Source organism: Capricornis sumatraensis, chromosome 10 (assembly GCF_032405125.1).
Source record: "Capricornis sumatraensis isolate serow.1 chromosome 10, serow.2, whole genome shotgun sequence".
Taxonomy (NCBI): domain Eukaryota; kingdom Metazoa; phylum Chordata; class Mammalia; order Artiodactyla; family Bovidae; genus Capricornis; species Capricornis sumatraensis.
Window position 1 is genome coordinate 87267966 of NC_091078.1, and position 19030 is coordinate 87286995.

At 45.9% G+C, this 19030-nt stretch overlaps 1 protein-coding gene across 5 annotated transcripts in view; it reads left to right on the plus strand.

Annotated features, from left to right (window-relative positions):
• The window catches only part of FHIT (fragile histidine triad diadenosine triphosphatase), a 1113572-nt gene that overhangs the window by 1063882 nt on the left and 30660 nt on the right, over window positions 1–19030 (plus strand). For 3 of the 5 annotated variants that reach the window (XM_068982552.1, XM_068982554.1, XM_068982553.1), the window contains exon 6: window positions 18862–18968. The exons of 1 other annotated variant lie outside the window; for it this stretch is intronic. In XM_068982552.1, the coding sequence (XP_068838653.1) occupies window positions 18862–18963 (102 nt within the window). In that variant the 3' untranslated portion in view covers window positions 18964–18968. Of the gene's footprint in view, window positions 1–18861; window positions 18969–19030 lie in introns of those variants that run through there. One more of the 5 variants, XR_011145480.1, reaches the window with a different exon arrangement.

Here is a 19030-nt window from a genome sequence, read left to right on the forward strand (position 1 = left end):
CGTCTTTGTAGTTTCGATTTGCAGTTCTCTAATATTTAGCGATGTGAAACATCTTTTCACATGTCTCCAAGAACAAAAAGAAAAAAAACCAACACTGTGCGTTAAATTGACCTCTTGAGATTGGCCTCTTGAAGGTCAGTCCTCTGTTGAATTGCTTTTTGATTACCGGGGGATTACCTCGTGTCTCATCAGTAAAGAATCAGCCTACAATGCAAGAGACCAAGCTTCAATCTCTGGGTCGGGAAGATCCCCTGGAGAAGGGCATGGCAACCCACTCCAGTATTCTTGCCTGGAGAATTTCATGGACAGAGGAGCCTAGCGGTCTATGGTCCATGGTCCATGGGCTCGCAAAGAGTGAGACACACTGAGCTACTAACACTTTGACTTTCACCTCTTTTCAAGTTGTTATTATAGGAAATGTCCACAAGGGGGCAGCCCTTTTCATACCCCACTTGGGTTCCTTAGGCACTGGAGCCCCAGACAAAGTCCTCTTGCAGCGTTGTAGAAGAGAGTGGAATGTGCCAGGGCTTGTATCTAATGCTGTCTTGCCCTTCCCCTGCACCCCAGAGAAATCCCAAGTCCTCCCTAAACTGCCCTGCTGAGGCTGCCGTGGTACTTGGGTGGGGAGACTCTTTGGAAGGAGACTGCCGGTGGGAACCCCACCCCCAGGAGACTTGGAGACCAGGGACAATGCCAAAGCTCTTCCTGCCCAGCAGGCCCACTGTTGTTAGGGTGCCCTAGGCTTGGGTGAGCTCCAGGAGGGCCCGCCTGGATTTGGAGACTGGGGTTCCATCCACAGGGGACCAATTAGTCCAGGTCCAAGGGGGGTGCTCCTTTTCTGGCACATCCTCGCCACCTCCCTCAGCCCACGTTAGCACCCAAGGCTGCTCAGGCTCCAGGGATGGGCAAGCAGCCCAGGTCACCCAGGTCTGAGGGGAATATTGTTGGCCTTTCTTTTATTTTTAAATTTAATTTTTATCTTATACATGACTAGAGTTGATTTACTAAGGGGAGTGCATTTCGGGTATTCAGCAACCTGGTTCAGTGATACAGATACATGTCAGACTCTTTCCCCACATGGATTATTACAGACTGCTGAGTAGAGTGCCCTGTGCTAACCAGTAGGTCCTTGCGGATTATCTCTTGTACATGTGTTACTGTGAATATGGTAAACCTGACCTCCTAACTTAGCCCTCCCTCCACCCCACTGTTCCCCTTTGGTGTCCAGAAGTTACCTTTCTAAGTCTGTGAGTCTGTTTCTGTTTTGTAGAGGAGTTCATTGATACCGATTTTTCTGTTCGACCCCTAAGTGATATCCTAGGCTATTTGTCTTTCTCTATCTGACTTCCTGCAATTACGACGATCATCGCCAGGTCTATGCATGTTGCTGGCAAAGGCATTATTTCATTCTTTTTGTAGCTGAGTCAAATGCCATTGTGTATCTATGTACTCTATCTTCTTTATCCATCCATCTGCCTGTGGACATTTTGGTTGCTTCTGGCCTGTGATGCAGTAAAATGCAGCACAGCATTTGAGGCATACATTATTTGTTTTTTCAGTTGGGGTATTCTTGATTTACAACGTTATGTGAGTTTCAGGTGTATAGCAAAGTGCATCACTTACACATATATCCACTCTTTTTTAGACTCTGTTCCCATATAGGTCATTACAGAACGCTTAGTAAGAATGCCCTATGTGGTACACTAGGTTCTTATTAGTTATCTATTTTATATATAGTAGTGTTTACGTCAATTCCAGTTTCCCAATTTATCCCTGCCCTCTCCCATTCAGTTTAAAGTGTCTGCCTGCAATGCAGGAGACCTGGGTTCGATCCCTGGGTCGGGAAGATCCCTGGAGAAGGAAATGGCAACCCACTCCAGTATTCTTGCCTGGAGAATCCCATGGACGGAGGAGCTTGGTGGGCTACAGTCCATGGGGTTGCAAAGAGTCGGATGACTGAGCGACTTAACTTTCACTAACTTTTCCCCCATTCAGTTCAGTTCAGTTGCTCAGTCATGTCCAACTTTGCGACCCCATGAACGCAGCACGCCAGGCCTCCCTGTCCATCACCAATTCTCGGAGTTTACTCAACTCATGTCCATCGAGTTGGTGATGCCATCCAGCCATCTCATCCTCTGTCGTCCCCCTCTCCTCCTGCCCGCAATCCCTCTCAGCATCAGGGTCTTTTCCAATGAGTCAACTCTTCGCATGAGGTGACCAAAGTATTGGAGTTTCAGCTTTAACATCAGTCCTTCCAATGAACACCCAGGACTGATCTCCTTTAGAATGGACTGGTTGGATCTCTTTGCAGTCCAAGGGACTCTCAAGTGTCTTCTCCAACACCACAGTTGAGAAGCATAAATTCTTCGGTGCTCAGCTTTCTTCACCGTCCAACTCTCACATCCATACATGACCACTGGAAAAATCATAGCCTTGACCAGCCTTTGTTGGCAAAGTAATGTCTCTGCTTTTGAATGTGCTATCTAGGTTGGTCATAACTTTCCTTCCAAGGAGTAAGCGTCTTTTAATTTCATGGCTACAGTCACCATCTGCAGTGATTTTGGAGCCCAAAAAGTAAAGTCTGACACTGTTTCCACTGTTTCCCCATCTGTTTCCCATGAAGTGATGGGACCAGATGCCATGATCTTCATTTTCTGAATGTTGAGCTTTAAGCCAACTTTTTCACTCTCCTCTTTCACTTTCATCAAGAGGTTAATTAGTTCCTCTTCACTTTCTGCCATAAGGGTGGTGTCATCTGCATATCTGAGGTTATTGATATTTCTCCCCGCAATCTTGATTCCAGCTTGTGTTTCTTCCAGTCCAGCGTTTCTCATGATGTACTCTGCATATAAGTTAAATAGGCAGGGTGACAATATACAGCCTTGACGTACTCCTTTTCCTATTTGGAATCAGTCTGTTGTTCCCTGTCCAGTTCTAACTATTGCTTCCTGACCTGCATACAGACTTCTCAAGAGGCAAGTCAGGTGGTCTGGTATTCCCATCTCTTTCAGAATTTTGCACAGTTTATTGTGATCCACACAGTCAAAGGCTTTGGCATAGTCAATAAAGCAGAAATAGATGTTTTTCTGGAACTCTCTTGCTTTTTCCATGATCCAGTGGATGTTGGCAATTTAATCTCTGGTTCCTCTGCCTTTTCTAAAAGCAGCTTGAACATCTGGAAGTCATGGTTCATGTATTGCTGAAGACTGGCTTGGAGAATTTTGAGCATTACTTTACTAGCATGTGAGATGAGTACAATTGTGTGGTAGTTTGAGCATTCTTTGGCATTGCCTTTCTTTGGGATTGGAATGAAAACTGACCTTTTCCAGTCCTGTGGCCACTGCTGAGTTTTCCAAATTTGCTGGCATATTGAGTGTAGCACTTTCACAGCATCATCTTTTAGGATTTGAAATAGCTCCACTGGAATTCCATCACCTCCACTAGCTTTGTTCGTAGTGATGCTTTCTAAGGCCCACTTGACTTCACATTCCAAGATGTCTGGCTCTAGGTGAGTGATCACACCATTGTGATTATCTAGGTCGTGAAGATCTTTTTTGTACAGTTCTTCTGTGTATTCTTGCCACCTCTTCTTAATATCTTCTGCTTCTGTTAGCTCCATACAATTTCTGTCCTTTATCAAGCCCATCTTTGCATGAAATGTTCCCATGATGTGTCTAATTTTGTTGAAGAGATCTCTAGTCTTTCCCATTCTGTTGTTTTCCTCTGTTTCTTTGCACTGATCACTGAGGAAGGCTTTCTTATCTCTCCTTGCTATTCTTTGGAACTCTGCATTCACATGCTTATAGCTTTCCTTTTCTCTTTTGCTTTTCGCCTCTCTTCTACTCACAGCTATTTGTAAGCCCTCCTCAGGCAGCCATTTTGCTTTTTTGCATTTCTTTTCCATGGGAATGATCTTGATCCCTGTCTCCTGTACAATGTCACAAACCTCCATCCATAGTTCATCAGCCACTCTGTCTATCAGATCTAGTCCTTTAAATCTATTTCTCACTTCCACTGTGTAATCATAAGGGATTTGATTTAGGTCATACCTGAACGGTTTTCATTATAGGGGACTGGAATGCAAAAGTAGGAAGTCAAGAAACACCTGGAGTAACAGGCAAATTTGGCCTTGGAATACGGAATGAAGCAGGGCAAAGACTAATAGAGTTCTGCCAAGAAAACGCACTGCTCATAGCAAACACCCTCTTCTAACAACACAAGAGAAGACGCTACACGTGGACATCACCAGATGGTCAACACCGAAATCAGATTGATTATATTCTTTGCAGCCAAAGATGGAGAAGCTCTATACAGTCAGCAAAAATAAGACCGGTAGCTGACTGTGGCTCAGATCACGAACTCCTTATTGCCAAATTCAGACTTCAATTGAAGAAAGTAGGGAAAACCGATAGACTGTATTTCTATTTTGTAAATAAGTTAATTTGTACCAGTTTTTTAGATTCCACATATAAGCAACATCATATTTGTCTTTGTCATTCTTCATTTAGTACAACAATCTCTAGATCCATCCACATCGCTGCAAACTGGTATCATTTTGTTCTTTTTTAATTACTGACCAGCATTCCATTGTCAATATCTACCACGTCCTTCATCTAACTGCGTGACAGGTCTATGCCCCATACTTGCTCTCCTGCACTAATCTGTCCATCACCCTGAATCATATGGTCGCACCCCTTCACTTCTTATTGCGTCGTTTTAGGCATCTCTATGCATTCCTAAAGGACAACTAAATATACATACTTTTAAGTTTATTAAAAAAGTATCATACTGCATCTTATCTTTGGGGAATTACCTTTGTTCCTTAATAGTATGTTATGAAGCTTAGTCCCTATGGGCTGGTTGTCTCTATTCAGCAGTCATTTTGATCACTGAGCAATATTCCATCACATGAGTATATCGAATTTTATTCACATACTTTCTGAATGGCAGTGGTCATGTCCAGGCTTTCACTATTTTAATCAGAGCTGCTTGGAAGATTCTTATGTATGTGGACAAGAATTTCTCTCAAGTACACACCTGGGTACATAGTATTGCCGGATTTTGGGGAATCATGGATGTCAACTTTCGGAGACAATGGCAAACGGTTTTCCAAAGATGTTGCTCTGATCTGTTCTCTCACTGGTAATGCTGGAGTCCTCCTGAAGGCTTATGTCCTCTCCCGTCCACCATATTGCCAGATTTAGGTATAGCTCAAAGTCGTCAGTACTTAGAAGTAATATCTGTACGGTAACTTGATCTTGTGTGGTGTGATTCTAAGAGCTGAAGTTAGGACTCACGAGTAGAAGTTGCAGGGAGGGAGGTTTAGACTCAAGATAAGGAAGAATGGTCTCCTAGCGCACCTGGTCAACAGGGATCAGACTGTCAGAGGAGCAGTAAGCTGTCCATCCCCGGAACATTCAGCCCCGGGCATGCCTGCCCCTGGGACACAATGTGGCTGAAGGGGTGTCACATGGGCGTGCAGACTGGAGAGCTTTAAAATGTGTTTCAAACCCTGATTCTAGCATCAGGCTGTTTTCAAATATTTGTTTCTGGACCTTTAAATAGATAACCTGAAAGTATAAGATGCTATTTTAAAGCATTTTGATCTTTTATCATTTAAAACCAACCAAATAAATTCCTTTAAACCCTTGAGCAGTACTGAGGTGAGATTAATTAAAAGATTAGGACTCTTGAAAGATTTTTATGTTTTTCTTAACACATAAAGTTATAACTCCCAACAATAATATTTTCAGCTTTAATGGGAACATCAAAGATACTAATATTTTAAAATTAGGTCATGTGTGTGTGTGTATCTGTGTGTGTATCTCTCTCTGTGTGTATCTGTGTATCTGTGTGTGTGTCTGTGTGTATCTCTGTGTGTGTGTATCTGTGTGTGTATCTGTGTGTGTGTCTCTGTGTATATGTGTGTGTGTATCTCTGTGTGTGCGTCTCTGTGTATGTGTGTGTGTATCTCTGTGTGTGTGTATCTCTGTGTGTGTGTATCTGTGTGTGTATCTCTGTGTGTGTATCTGTGTGTGTGTGTATCTGTGTGTGTCTGTGTGTGTGTCTCTGTGTGTGTCTCTGTGTGTGTGTCTCTGTGTGTGTGTATGTGTGTGTGTCTCTGTGTGTGTATCTGTGTGTGTGTGTATCTGTGTGTGTGTGTGTCTGTGTGTGTATCTGTATGTGTGTCTCTGTGTGTGTCTCTGTGTGTGTGTATCTGTGTGTGTGTGTGTGTCTGTGTGTGTCTGTGTGTGTATCTGTGTGTGTCTCTGTGTGTATCTCTGTGTGTGTGTATCTGTGTGTGTGTATCTGTGTGTATCTGTGTGTGTCTCTGTGTGTGTGTCTGTGTGTATCTGTGTGTGTGTATCTGTGTGTGTGTGTCTCTGTGTGTATGTGTGTGTGTCTCTGTGTGTGTGTATCTGTGTGTGTGTGTGTCTCTGTGTGTGTGTATCTCTGTGTGTGTATCTCTGTGTGTATCTGTGTGTATCTGTGTGTGTGTCTATCTCTGTGTGTGTCTCTGTGTGTGTGTCTCTGTGTGTGTATCTGTGTGTGTGTGTCTGTGTGTCTGTGTGTATGTGTATGTGTCTCTGTGTGTGCGTGTCTCTGTGTGTGTGTATGTGTGTGTGTGTGTCTCTGTGTGTGTGTCTCTGTGTGTATCTGTGTGTGTGTATCTGTGTGTGTGTGTGTCTGTCTGTGTGTGTATCTGTTTGTGTGTCTCTGTGTGTGTCTCTGTGTGTGTGTATCTGTGTGTGTGTGTCTGTGTGTATCTGTGTGTGTGTCTGTGTGTGTATCTGTGTGTGTGTCTCTGTGTGTATCTCTGTGTGTGTGTCTCTGTGTGTGTGTCTCTGTGTGTGTGTATCTCTGTGTGTGTGTGTCTCTGTGTGTGTGTATCTCTGTGTGTGTATCTCTGTGTGTATCTGTGTGTATCTGTGTGTGTGTCTATCTCTGTGTGTGTCTCTGTGTGTGTGTCTCTGTGTGTGTATCTGTGTGTGTATCTCTGCGTGTGTGTGTACCTGTGTGTATCTGTGTGTATCTGTGTCTGTATCTGTGTGTATGTGCCAAGCCCAGGAGTTTTGTATATGTATGTGCATGTGTGTGGTGCCTATTGATTAGCTCAGTAATAATCGCAAGATACACAAGAAGGACCTGAAAAGGATGAAGATATCTCTTTTAGTCATACTTCAAAGTAGTCCCAAGCCTGGCATTGTGTTTTAATTTTTCACTCTGGCGAAGCTGTGTTTGTGTGTTTGCAGTCGCCTCATATCTCCATTGTCTGTGCTGATTTCTGAGTTACGGACACTTATAGAATGTAGAAAATGCCATCCATCTCAATTTTTTTCATTTCAAGTATTCTTTTTTTTTAATGCATTTGAAATCCTCTGTGACAAAGATCTGTTGTCATGCCTGTTAGGCTTAGCATTTCAGCCACATCCAAGGCTTTATGTCTTCGTTAAAGAAGGTTTTTAAATGAAATAGAGGCGTTTGGAGGAGGCTGGCTCCTCATTTGTTTGTGCAACACACACAGACCAGGTTCTTTGAAGGGCGCTGGAACCACTGCATCAGAAAGGAGTGGGTTCCTTAGTCACAGAGGGTAGGTGACTTCCAAGGGGTGCAGAGCGGCTTCAGAGGGTACAGCGGCAGACGACTGTCTTATAAAGAGAAAGAAGCATGAGCGATCCAGGGGAGTGGGGAGCACCCCCGGAATGTAGATTCTCCATTAGTCCCCTCTCACCTGCTAATGTGCAGTCTCGGGGCCGGGCGCCTGGCCGCTGGTGCTAGGGGGGGTTCTTTCAGCTCTGCCGGACAGAGGCTGGGCGTTCGGAGAGGAGTGTCCGAGGTCAGCCTGCATCCTTGCTGTTCCCTGCTAGTCACCACTTATGCAAATAACTTCCATCTCACCTGCTTTTCCATGGAAGGTTTCCAGTTAGCAAGACCTGATGCTAACGGGACGGGGCGAGCCTGTGAGCAGACATCAAGGCAGAAGCGGCACTGCCTGGGCTCAGGGGAGAGGCTGGCCACCCCTCCTTCACTGTCTGCATCTGAACTTCCTGCGCCTTCACCCGATCACTACTCTTCTGAGGCTAGAAGAAGTAGGTGCTGAACAAGGGTGAGGGGACCAGTGAGTCACCCAGCCCCTCTCTCTCCCAGCACTTGTTCAGCTGGTCCCACAGGGAGGGACAATCCCTGCCTCTGTTACCCTCTCTTTGGGCACTTCCATACGTGGCTTCAGTCTTCGGCCTTCAGCCAGTTCAGAGACCATGCAGACACCTCTGGCCTTCCCTGGGGATCTGCACTTGCTGATCACTCTCAGCCTCCCTGTCACTTCCTCCAGGCAGTCTTCCTCGATCACCCCATCACTCATGGTTCTAACAGCTTCGATTCCTTGCTATTTGCCTGCCTACCGTCCTGGAATGTAGACCTCCTGAATGCTCACAGCCTTGCCCTGCCTGCTCACCAGTGCTGGCTCCATGTACCGTGCCAGCAAGTAGAAGACACAGTACTATTTGTTGAATAATCAAATGAGTTCTATTAGACAAATGAATTTTCAGTGTTTGAAAGATCCACAGTCCCTTCACCTAGCTCGGCTTCTCTGAATGGGTTTTATTTTGAGGTCCCAGTTACTGCCACCGGGTACACTGTGTTAAGCAGGATTCGGAGGCTGTGTGTATGGCGGTGTGGTTTTGGTTGTGTGTTGGCTTAGCTTGTGTGTTGTGTCCTGGCTCAGCACCCTCCTTGGGGATGGTTGTCTTGCCTAGACCTCGCTGCTAAAGGTTCTGTAAGGTGCCTTTGGAAAAAGAAGCCATACTGTAGCAGGAGCAAATAGCGAATGAAGTGCTCAGGAGATTCAAACAAAACCAGAAACTAACCCTTTGCCTTTTCCCTTTCCTCATCCTGAGCACCTCAGGTTGACATCACTCTAGGAATAAGGGAGAACACTCCTGCTCAAACACCAATATCCTCAACACAGGGCGGGGTGGTGGGGAGGCTTATAGAACATGACCGGCTGAGGAAATTGCTTTTTGAATAAATGCTTCCGTCTCCGCAGTTTGCTTCATCACAAACCTCCCATATAGAGGGCTTTTCATTTCTTGGTGAGCATGTTTCTAGAAACAGAAGGCCTGAGGCAATCAAACTGATAGACGTCCCTGTGACTTGGCTAATTTCCTGCATTCTTGCACTCAGTCGTGTCTGACTCTTCGCAAGCCCGTGGACTGTAGCCTGCCAGCGGCTCCTCTGTCTATGGGATTCTCCAGGCCAGAATACTGGAGTGGGTGGCCATTTCCTTCTCACAAAAAGCCAGGAAAGCGCACACAGCACAGAGCCTGGGCTGAGGCCTTGGTGATTATTTACTGCAAACCGTGCCCCCTGGGAGACAACTCCCCCCGGGAGGAGGCCCCTCTGGGTGGATCCTGACCCCAGCTCAGAGGCTGATCTCTGTCTGCGACTTTGGCTTTCTTTCGGACTGCTTTATCACCCATGCTTGCAACAGGGTTAAAGGAGTATTTCCAGAAATTTAGAGAGTCTTTCTTCAGTCTGTCTAAGCTGATGATTCTCAAATGTAGTGACCCCCTGTAGCAACCCCCATGCTCCATTGCAGCCTCGTCACTGAGTCCTGTTACTCAGTGGCCCTGATGTCACACTGTCAGGAAGCTCTAGACGGGCGGCCAGCTGCGATTCAGCGCGACAGATCCGGGTCAGCCACCCCTTCTCAGATGCCCACCTGGGGTTGGCCTCACTGCTCCTTCCCCTGACAGGAAGTGATCCCACTGATGCTTTCATCGAAATCAACTCTGCATAGGGCCTGGAGCCACAGCTGCTTTTTGCTGGGCTGTTCCTAACAAGCTTCTTATGGAAACCTGCAAACTGCAGTGGTGTCTTGCCAAGTAAAGTGACGGTGTGACGGTGGGTGGCTGTGCACTCTCGCAAACTGGAGCTGCCTGTCTTGGTTAGTGCAGGTTTAGTGGGTGCGAGGGGTGCTGCGAAGACCACTCACAGTTTAGTCGGTTGATGGTATCCCATCCCCAGTGTGATGCAGGCAGTCTCATTTGCTGCTTTGGTAATCAGCTTGACAACGTGATACTTTTAATGTATAATTGGATAAGCAATTGGATTCTGTTATAGTACAGTGGTTTGGCATAATTATTTTCCACTGCTGTGATTTTCTAGTTCATAAATACTTTTGGGGGTTACAAATTCTTAAACGTCAACACTCTGTACGCCTTAAAGTAGGATGCCATTAATTAACGTAATAGCTTATTTCAGCATTTTGGCCCCATTGGCAGCACTTAAGCAACTTTTGCTTTTACTCAAGCACGTTAACACTCAAGTCAAAGCTCCGGCAACTAATCAGATGACGAATGCTCCATCGATTACTAGAATTTCTCTCCAGAAAGAGCAAAGACCTAGGCTTTGAACCTCGGCAGTGAACAGAGGGAATCAGAGGTAATGTGGTTGCAGTTAGTTATCTAGGGTGTAGTCCACAGTTACAGGATCCCTCCCATTAAGAGGAAAAAGGGATGAAATTAACGTAGTTTTGCACAAATAGATATCTGAAGGATCTCAGGGTTCTAAGTACACGTGGCAGTAAGAGTTTGGTGACACAAGACCGATTTTTATTTTTTTATTTTTTTATTTTTTTTTTCCCTCAAATGAAAGCAAGAGGTGATTCATTTGGACACCAAGAAAGCCCAGAGCGGTGACGGTCTGCTCAATAGCCAGCACTGATTAGTCAGTGTCTGCACACGGACTCTATGTGTGTGAGGGCTAGAGAGAGTGAAGCAGCGTCCAGATCTGCACTGTCACCTGGCGCCCGTCTGGATGGGGAGGGAAGCGTTCTTGGAGACCTCGGGGAGTGTATGCTTAGAGAGAGATGTGCAGAATCAGAGTGATGTTCACGCTGGTCCCGAGCAGCCGTGAGCAGGGGAGCCAGGATCAATGTGTGCCTCGCAGAGTGCCCAGAGGAAGGAAGCACCAGAGGGAAACGTCAATGTCCTCATGCAGGGAGAGGCCGAGGGCGCGCACTCTGCACACGCCGCCTCCTCACCGCTTCCTCCCGGCTCCCGCCGTCCCTCCTCTGGCTGCTACACTAGCTTGTCTCCCTCGAAGGCCCGTCCCTCCTCTGGCTGCTACACTAGCTTGTCTCCCTCGAAGGCCCCAGCCAGGCTACTCTCGATGAAAAGGTACTCTGGTGCTTTTAATTCTCTGCTTCTACACCTTTAACATCCTCTCATCAATTTCCCGGTGGCACAGACGGCAAACAATCCACCTGCATTGCAGGAGACCTGGGTTGGATCCCTGGGTCAGGAAGATCCCCTGGAGAAGGAAATGGCAACCCACTCCAGTACGCTCTCCTGGAGAACTCCATGGACAGAGGAGCCTGGCAGGCTACAGTCCATGGCGTTGCAAAGAATCGGACAGGACTGAGTGACTGGTATCACACCAAAAATAAAATCCACACCCCCCCCAGCCATTCCCACCAGCTGTAAATGACCAGCTATCTCCTGCACTCACTCTTCTAGCCAGTTACCCAAATGCCAAGCTTCCTTTTCCCTCGAGGCTCTGTACTTGCTGTCTGCCCACCCTGTTGCTTCATGGACGTCTCATCATTGCTCATGTCTCACCTGAAGTGTCACCTCTGCGTGAGACCTTGCTCCAAACCCCTTGCCCAAAGCTCCAGCACCCCTGCACATCACTATGCTCTGATTCTCCTCAGACCTCTTATACTATGATATCATTTGACTTCTAAGCATCTATCATTTTTTAAAAAATGCATTCTGATGCCTTCTGTGCAACTAAGTAGACACAGCCACCTCATGTGTCCAGTACATGTTCTCAAAGGCCCAGGCTTCATGATTTTGAGCACGTCTCCCATCTCTGGACCATCTCCCGAGGTTAGTGCCATGTTTTATGGCATATTTCCCACGTTTTTACCTAATACGTTGTCTAAATCAACACATTTGTAACTTAAATTTACTTTAAAGGGAAATTTGAGATGACATCATAAATGGGAGATAAGCCTCAAATAAGTAAGATCTACACAAAGCAGTCTTGTATTCTAGCTAGAGGCTGGATGGCACCTCTCATTCTGGTAGAAGTCACACTGGTACCATCTTCAGGGCAAGCTGGTACCGACAGAAACTTAGATTACTCGGCAGACAGGAAGGTGATTAGGAATGGAGCACCTGTCTCAGTAGGGCTTCCCAGGTGGCGCTAAGTGGAAAATGCAGGAGATGTAAGAGACATGAGTTCGATCCCTGGGTTGGGAAGATCCCCTGGAGAAGGGAATGGCAACTACTCCAGGATTCTTGCCTGGGAAATCCCATGGACAGAGGAGCCCGGTGGGCTACAGTCCATGGGGCCACACAGAGTCGGACATGACTGAAGCAACCTAGCATGCATGTGCACACACATCTGTCTTGATAGGATACTAACCTGTGTGCAGCTCTGAACTGCAGGACTGGAGGCCGTCTTCTGGGCCACTGGGCTGCGGGTCCCATCTTTTAACAATGGAATGCTAAGGCCTCACAAAATGGCAACTGAGTGCAAGATCTCTCAACCACTTTGACAGATGATGGGTGAGCATGGCTAGGATGCCAGGGCAGGATTCGTCAGGAAGTGAAGAGCAGTGCAAGTGGATGGGGAAGCAGGCAATGGGCACAAGTTACAAGACAGCTGGCCAATGCCTCCTGCATTTTCTGAAGCTATTCCCATTCCCCAAAGCAACTTTGTCCTCAAAATCCCATCACTATCTTTGAAGCCAGGGCAAATCCTGCTTTTTTTAGAGTCAACTGTAGACCCTACCCCAGAAAGAATTCCTCTCTCCTTCATATATCCTGAAGCACTATGGGAGAACTTCTGGTCCAGTGTTTATACCATACTGACTTGGACTAAGTGATGTGTGTATGAATCTCTCTGCCCTGTTGGGTGGCAAGATTCCAGCAGGCAAAGATTTTTGTCTCCTGCATCTTTATAACTCTCATAAGACCTAAAACAGTGCCTGGAATATATCATGTGGTCAAGAAATGCTTGTTGTCTAAACTGAAAGCAGTAATAGAGAATCAGATCTAAAAAGTAAGCAAAGATTTACTTCCCACTGAAATTATTTTCCTTGCAAGGTTTATATAAATATAAACACCTGTCTAAACAGAACCACCAACCATAAGAAATGGTTTCTCTGCTCTTCATATTGCTTTATAAAACAACAAGGAAAGATACTAATGAATTTTAGACCACCACCCAAGTTTGTATTCAGCCACTGGCTTCTTTAAGGAGTGGTTTTAAATTATTTGCTCTCTGAAGACACTTCTGCATTCTACTACAGATTAGTTCTAAATTCTGAGAAAACATTTAAATTATTGTGAATCATTCCTCCTACTGTATTCCATTATGGACCTATAAAGATGTCAATAGTCAAGGCAGTTTGAGCATTACGTCAGGGAATTAATCACTGCCCCTCACGCCTCATGAGAACACACTTAAAGGACAGGAAGCAGCCCAGTGTCAAAGTTGACACGTATCTGCACTTCAATCAGAAATCCTGTTAACACTACCTTCTCCAGAAATCATTTCAGGCAGATAAAGCAGGATGACTGCAGATACATTTTTTTTTCTTGAACCTCTTTTCAAGTTGTATAGAAATAGAATTCACTTCGCAGAGCCCTCACAGACTCCCCTCTGTAGAATGTGAATAAAGACTTTGGTTCAAGTTTCTGCAAACTTTGTAACTTTGGCATGAGCCTTCCTCCAAAGAACCATGCTTCTGAAAGAAGTTTCAAGTCTCGCTGTTGCATAAAGATAAGGGAAGGCATAGGTGTTACAGGAGCCTAGGTGCTGAGGGTATTGTAGTCATCATTTGATGCTGTGGCCCCGCTGCAGAGGGGCAAGAGGGGGAACTCTAGGACATTGAATCCAAGACGCTGTATTTGAAGGAAGTTAATTCAAACTGTTATTTTATGTACTAATAAGAAAAAAAAAACACTGCCAATGAAATTATGTCAGACCATTGATGGTAGGGCATGCTGTGATTTCAGAGATGTTAAAATGTGAACCGTGCATCTGAGAACAGATGAACTTTGCCATTTAAACAGTGCTGGTAATTTCCTCTGCATTTCATGCAAAAATAATAATAAGCCCCAGAGTGCATAAAACGCTAGGCTTGAATCTGACCTTCCCTCGGACAGTCTTCTTTATCTTTTCCAGGATTCACAGCTAGGCAGGTTAGGGAACAACTGAAATATAACCAAGCATTTCCTATTCCAAGTGTACTTTTCCAAGGGGTCTCTGAGACCCTGAGTTGCCAGATAAAATACATGATCTGCCAGATAAAATACAGGATGTCCAGTTAAATTTGAATTTCAGATAAACTCTGAATATATTTTAGTATAAGTATGTCCCAAATAGTGCATGAGCTATACTAAAAACAAATTATCTGGATGCCCTGTACTTTTATTTGCTGAATCCAGCATCTGTCTTCCCAGGGTAATTGTGACTGCATTTGACCTTCTCCACATGCTTTCACTCCAGGGTCTTAACCTTTACCAGTCAGGAGCCTCCATTAATACTTCATTTGCTTCTTACAACCACTCTGAGAGGAAAGGGTTATTGCCAGTATTTCACGACTGAAGGGGCTGAATTTCCTTCTCAGACCTAAATGTCTCATTAGATGAGTTGGCTCAGTTTTAATTCTGATGATGACTGCTAATCCTTTCACACAGTAGTTAAGGTTTAAAAGATCAAGGTCCCTGGAAAACCATGAAGATAGTAAAGGTACTCATGCATAGAGACAACCTCTGTGGGTTGATCACTGGTCAGTGTCAGGGGACAGTGTATCCAGCCTATAACAACAACGACTATGATGATAGTAGCAGCAGCCGCAAACACCCAACACCCCTTACTGTGTGTCATGCACATCAGCATAAAGACCTCTTCCCTACTTTTACAGAGGGGGAAGCTGAGGCAGAGAGAGGTTAGAGAGCTTGCTCTTCTCATTGTTCATATCTGGGCCTAAGCTCATCTTCTTGGAAAGCCCTTGCTGGATGTTCCTTAGGGTAATCCCCACTCCCCGCTGCCACCATCGCTCTTTATTCTAACAGTCTGTTTCTTTCCTTGTGAAACTAAGTCACTTCTCAGAAGCCTTTCAGGCTAGGCGAGCCCCTCCCAGCACTGTTCTCAGGTGGTAATGCCCATCTCATCCGTAAGTAACTGTTTGGTGTTTGCCTTCCTCACCTGGGTGGTGCATGAGGGCAGCAGAGGAGTCTGGGTAGGTTCATTCATGCGAGGGCTGTGCCCTGGCATTGCAAGAACACCATAAGTATCTGGTGGATGAATAAGTAGGCACTGCCTTTCCCTCTGGATGGTCTAAGGTAATCTGGAAAGTTCTTCTGAAGTGAAACCCCTCCATTAAAGCTCACGGGTACATGCATGCTCAGTCAAGTCTGACTTTTTGCAACCCCATGGACTATAACCTACCGGGTTCCTCTGTCCATGGGATTCTCAAGAATACTAGAATGGGTTGCCATCCCCTCCACCACTGAAGGTCACTTGAGGCAAATAGTGCCTTTGGATGAGGCGCTGTTTAGAGTCATGATTCGGGCTTATCTGTTAGATAGCTAGGCAGTGGTTTCCAGCCAGCAGGCAGCTGGGCTGCTTGGGGAAACAGAGCCTTACTCTGACCCACAGCACCATTCATTTCTAAGTCACCCAGGCAGCTCTTCCAGGACATGAGGCTTGCCCACCAGGCCTCTTCCAGGCTCCCTATTCCTGAAGACTCTACATGCATTCAAAAGCTCCCACACCAGACCAGCATCCTGATGTTGCTGGAAAAAGAGCCTTGTGGCTCAGACGATCCTTGGATAGAGAAAAAGGGCAGTTCCAGAGCAGAGTTTGCCAAGGAAAGCCGCCATACTGTTGAGTCACAAGCAATGGGCTTATAATATTCTTTCTGTAATATATATGGGTTCTATCTGTGCACACAAACTTCTCCCAAACACACTGTTTCTTAACTGCAAGTGCACCTGAGAATTGCCTGAGAGGTTTGAAAACAGTCCCCACCGCCAGACTGCCCCCTTAGACCAATTAAACCTGAACCCCTGGGGCAGAGCCACCATCTGTAGTTTTTAAAGTTCTCTCTGTGATTCCTGTGGGCAGCCAGGGTTGAGCATGGCTGTTCTGAAGAAAGCCACATGCTTCCATCGGGGACTTTTAGGACTAGAAACCCCTAGGTTTTAAAAACCATATACCATAGAGCTTTGCAAATACCATTAGTTTTTGTTTTACTTATTTCCTATTTCCCATAAACAACTTCTAAGCATTGGCATGATGCTGCCATCTGGGAGGCATATGACAATAACAGACGGTAGCCTGATAACCAAGGAGGCATTACCATTTGCAGGCTCTAAATTATTTGGATTCATCTGGTGCGATCTGCCTTAATGAGGCCACTTAATGCTTGATTTCTCCGTCTTCCGACGGCAGTACCAGAAGTGGGGAGGCCATATTCTCTGGGCTTTGCGTTGTTCTCTGTCATCCTTCTGAAATAGTTACAAGATGGATTTATAACCGACCTAAAGCTAGTATCAAAATGAAAATTAGTTCCTGAGGAGAAAAATAGCAATCCCATTGGACTCGCCTGTAGCCATTGCGTCATCTCTGCCTCTGCGAGGAAGGAAATGACTTCTTAATGTGGTTTGCTTCCACGAAGGGAAATTAAATCTATGTGGCAAAGTGTAAAACCAGCGTGCTGGCAGCCAGATATGGAGCAGAAGATCCATGACCCTCATAAACATTCGTGGCTGGGGTATATGCTAATGAACCTCATCTAGGCTCAAACTCCCCCCACCAGCATCTAGGTCCCCTCACTGTTTTTCCTTCTGTATCAAAGTTGGCTCTGAAACAATGGGGACATTTCTCCATTTGCTGCAAGTTGCTGGGGTGGGGGTCTCTGGGTTAGGGTGGGAGTGACTGGGGTCTTAGATTGCAAACTCCACTATTTTAATTGTGCATCTTGCCCGAGTCGGTAAGAGTCTTTGTCGGAGGATCTAACCTCTGGGTCATGGTACCTAGGGGGCAGGAGCTGCGGAACTGTTGGCTTTTTGGTGGCGCTGCACTTCCTCAGGAGAGGTTTTAAAAAGGCAAAAACTGTGGGGAACACCCCCCAGCATGACTGCTGCTAGCTGGGTGGTCTCTGAGAGGTGACTGAACTTCCTCAGAGTTCAGTTTCTTCCCTGGTAAGGAGGAGTCAGCATCTCCGACTCACTGGACATGAGTCTGAGCAAGCTCCAGGAGTTGGTGATGGACAGGGAAGCCTGGCGTGCTGCAGTCCATGGGGTCGCAAAGAGTCGGACACGACTGAGTGACCGAACTGGACTGAAGGAGCGAGGTAGTGCCTGCCTCGTGTATCGGCTACTGTAAGAATGAAGTGAAAGGACGCACGAGGAAATAATACATGAGGAGGAAGAAACAGCCCTTCGCATCATAAATATGAGCCGTCACTGGTGCTGTTAAATAGCTGGCCCCAGTCTCCTCAGATGACTCACCGTGAAATACCACATTGTGCCTCCTGTGGAGAAATGTATACCCTCAGCATTTTACAGTGTCTACAGCTACAGACAGGAATAACAAATTTAGTTAATAAACCTAAACTGCATAGGAGATTAAGGGGGAATTGAGCTCTTCTAATGAAGAACATTCTGACAGCATCCCCTCTCGCTCTCTCTGATAGAACTGAAATTTTATTCACTCACTATGTAAACCTGAGACATACACAAAATATATATTTTTTAATAAATACGGGTACATGAAGAGGATTTTAAAAGGGTTCTTTTGACTAAGACTGAGTGTTTTTTGATACCTCCTTATTTAATTCCTTTCCTCAGTGTTTGTTTTTTTTTTTTGTTTTTTTTTACCATTTGCAGGTTTGAATCCTCTTTTAATGTACGTACTCTTATTTCTTCAGAATTCCCAGGTGACTCACTGGTAAAGAATCTAGGAAGATCCTCTGAGGCAGGAAATGGCAACCCACTCCAGTACTCTTGCCTGGAAAATCCAGTGGACAGAGGACTCTGGTGGGCTGCAGTCCATGGGTGGCAAGAGAGTCAGACACAACTTAGCGACTACACAGCAGCAGCAGCTCTTATTTCTTACTCATTGTGCGTGGCCCTTCTATCATCATCATCAATTAGCCTGGGCCATTTTGGTTCAGTGAGCAAAACTGCTCAGAGCACATATAAGAGAGGCGAAGCTGAAGAGAAGGTAGGTTAACCACAGAGGAGCTTGGGAAATGATCGTGGGAAGGTGGCCAACGCAGTGTCTTCAGGGGCTGGGAAGTAAAGAGAACGGATGATGCTGGCCACGCGTAGTTTGAGAAGGTGGTGGGGGTTTTGGTTAATGGCAGGATGCCCCCTCTGTGACCACCACTCCCAGCCTCACTGGATCACTACAAGGCTGTGAACTGCCCCCAGCCTAGCCTAACCTAGTTATTGTGTTACACAAGTTAGAAATGTGGGCTTTTTACACAAAACCCTTCCCCATTTTTGGATTTCGGCAAGTAATTGTGCTTAGTCCCTCAGTCGTGTCTGACTCTCTGCGACCACATGGACTGTAGCCCACCAGGCTCCTCTGTCCATGGGATTCTCCAGGCAGGAATACTGGAGTGGGTTGCCATGCCCTTCTCCAGAGGATCTTCCCAACCCAGGGATCGAACCTGGGTCTCCTGCATTGCAGGGGGATTCTTAGGCAAGTAATACAATGAAAAGATAGGTGCCCCACCCGCTGATTTGGAAATGCTCTTCTGATGGCCCACAATAATTGTTCCAAAGGAAGATTCCACAGGAGTCTTTTTTTTCTTTTTTTTTCTCTCCAAAGCTCGAGAAACACGACAGAGAAGATCAAGACTCCCCAGCCTTGTGGCGGTCAGAGGAGGAAATGGCGGCTGAGGCTGCAGTGCTGAGGGGCTACTTTCAGTGACGCAGGTAAGACTGCAGTTCACTTCAACTTCGCGCAGACCCTCCTGGCACCTCCCCGGAAAATGGGG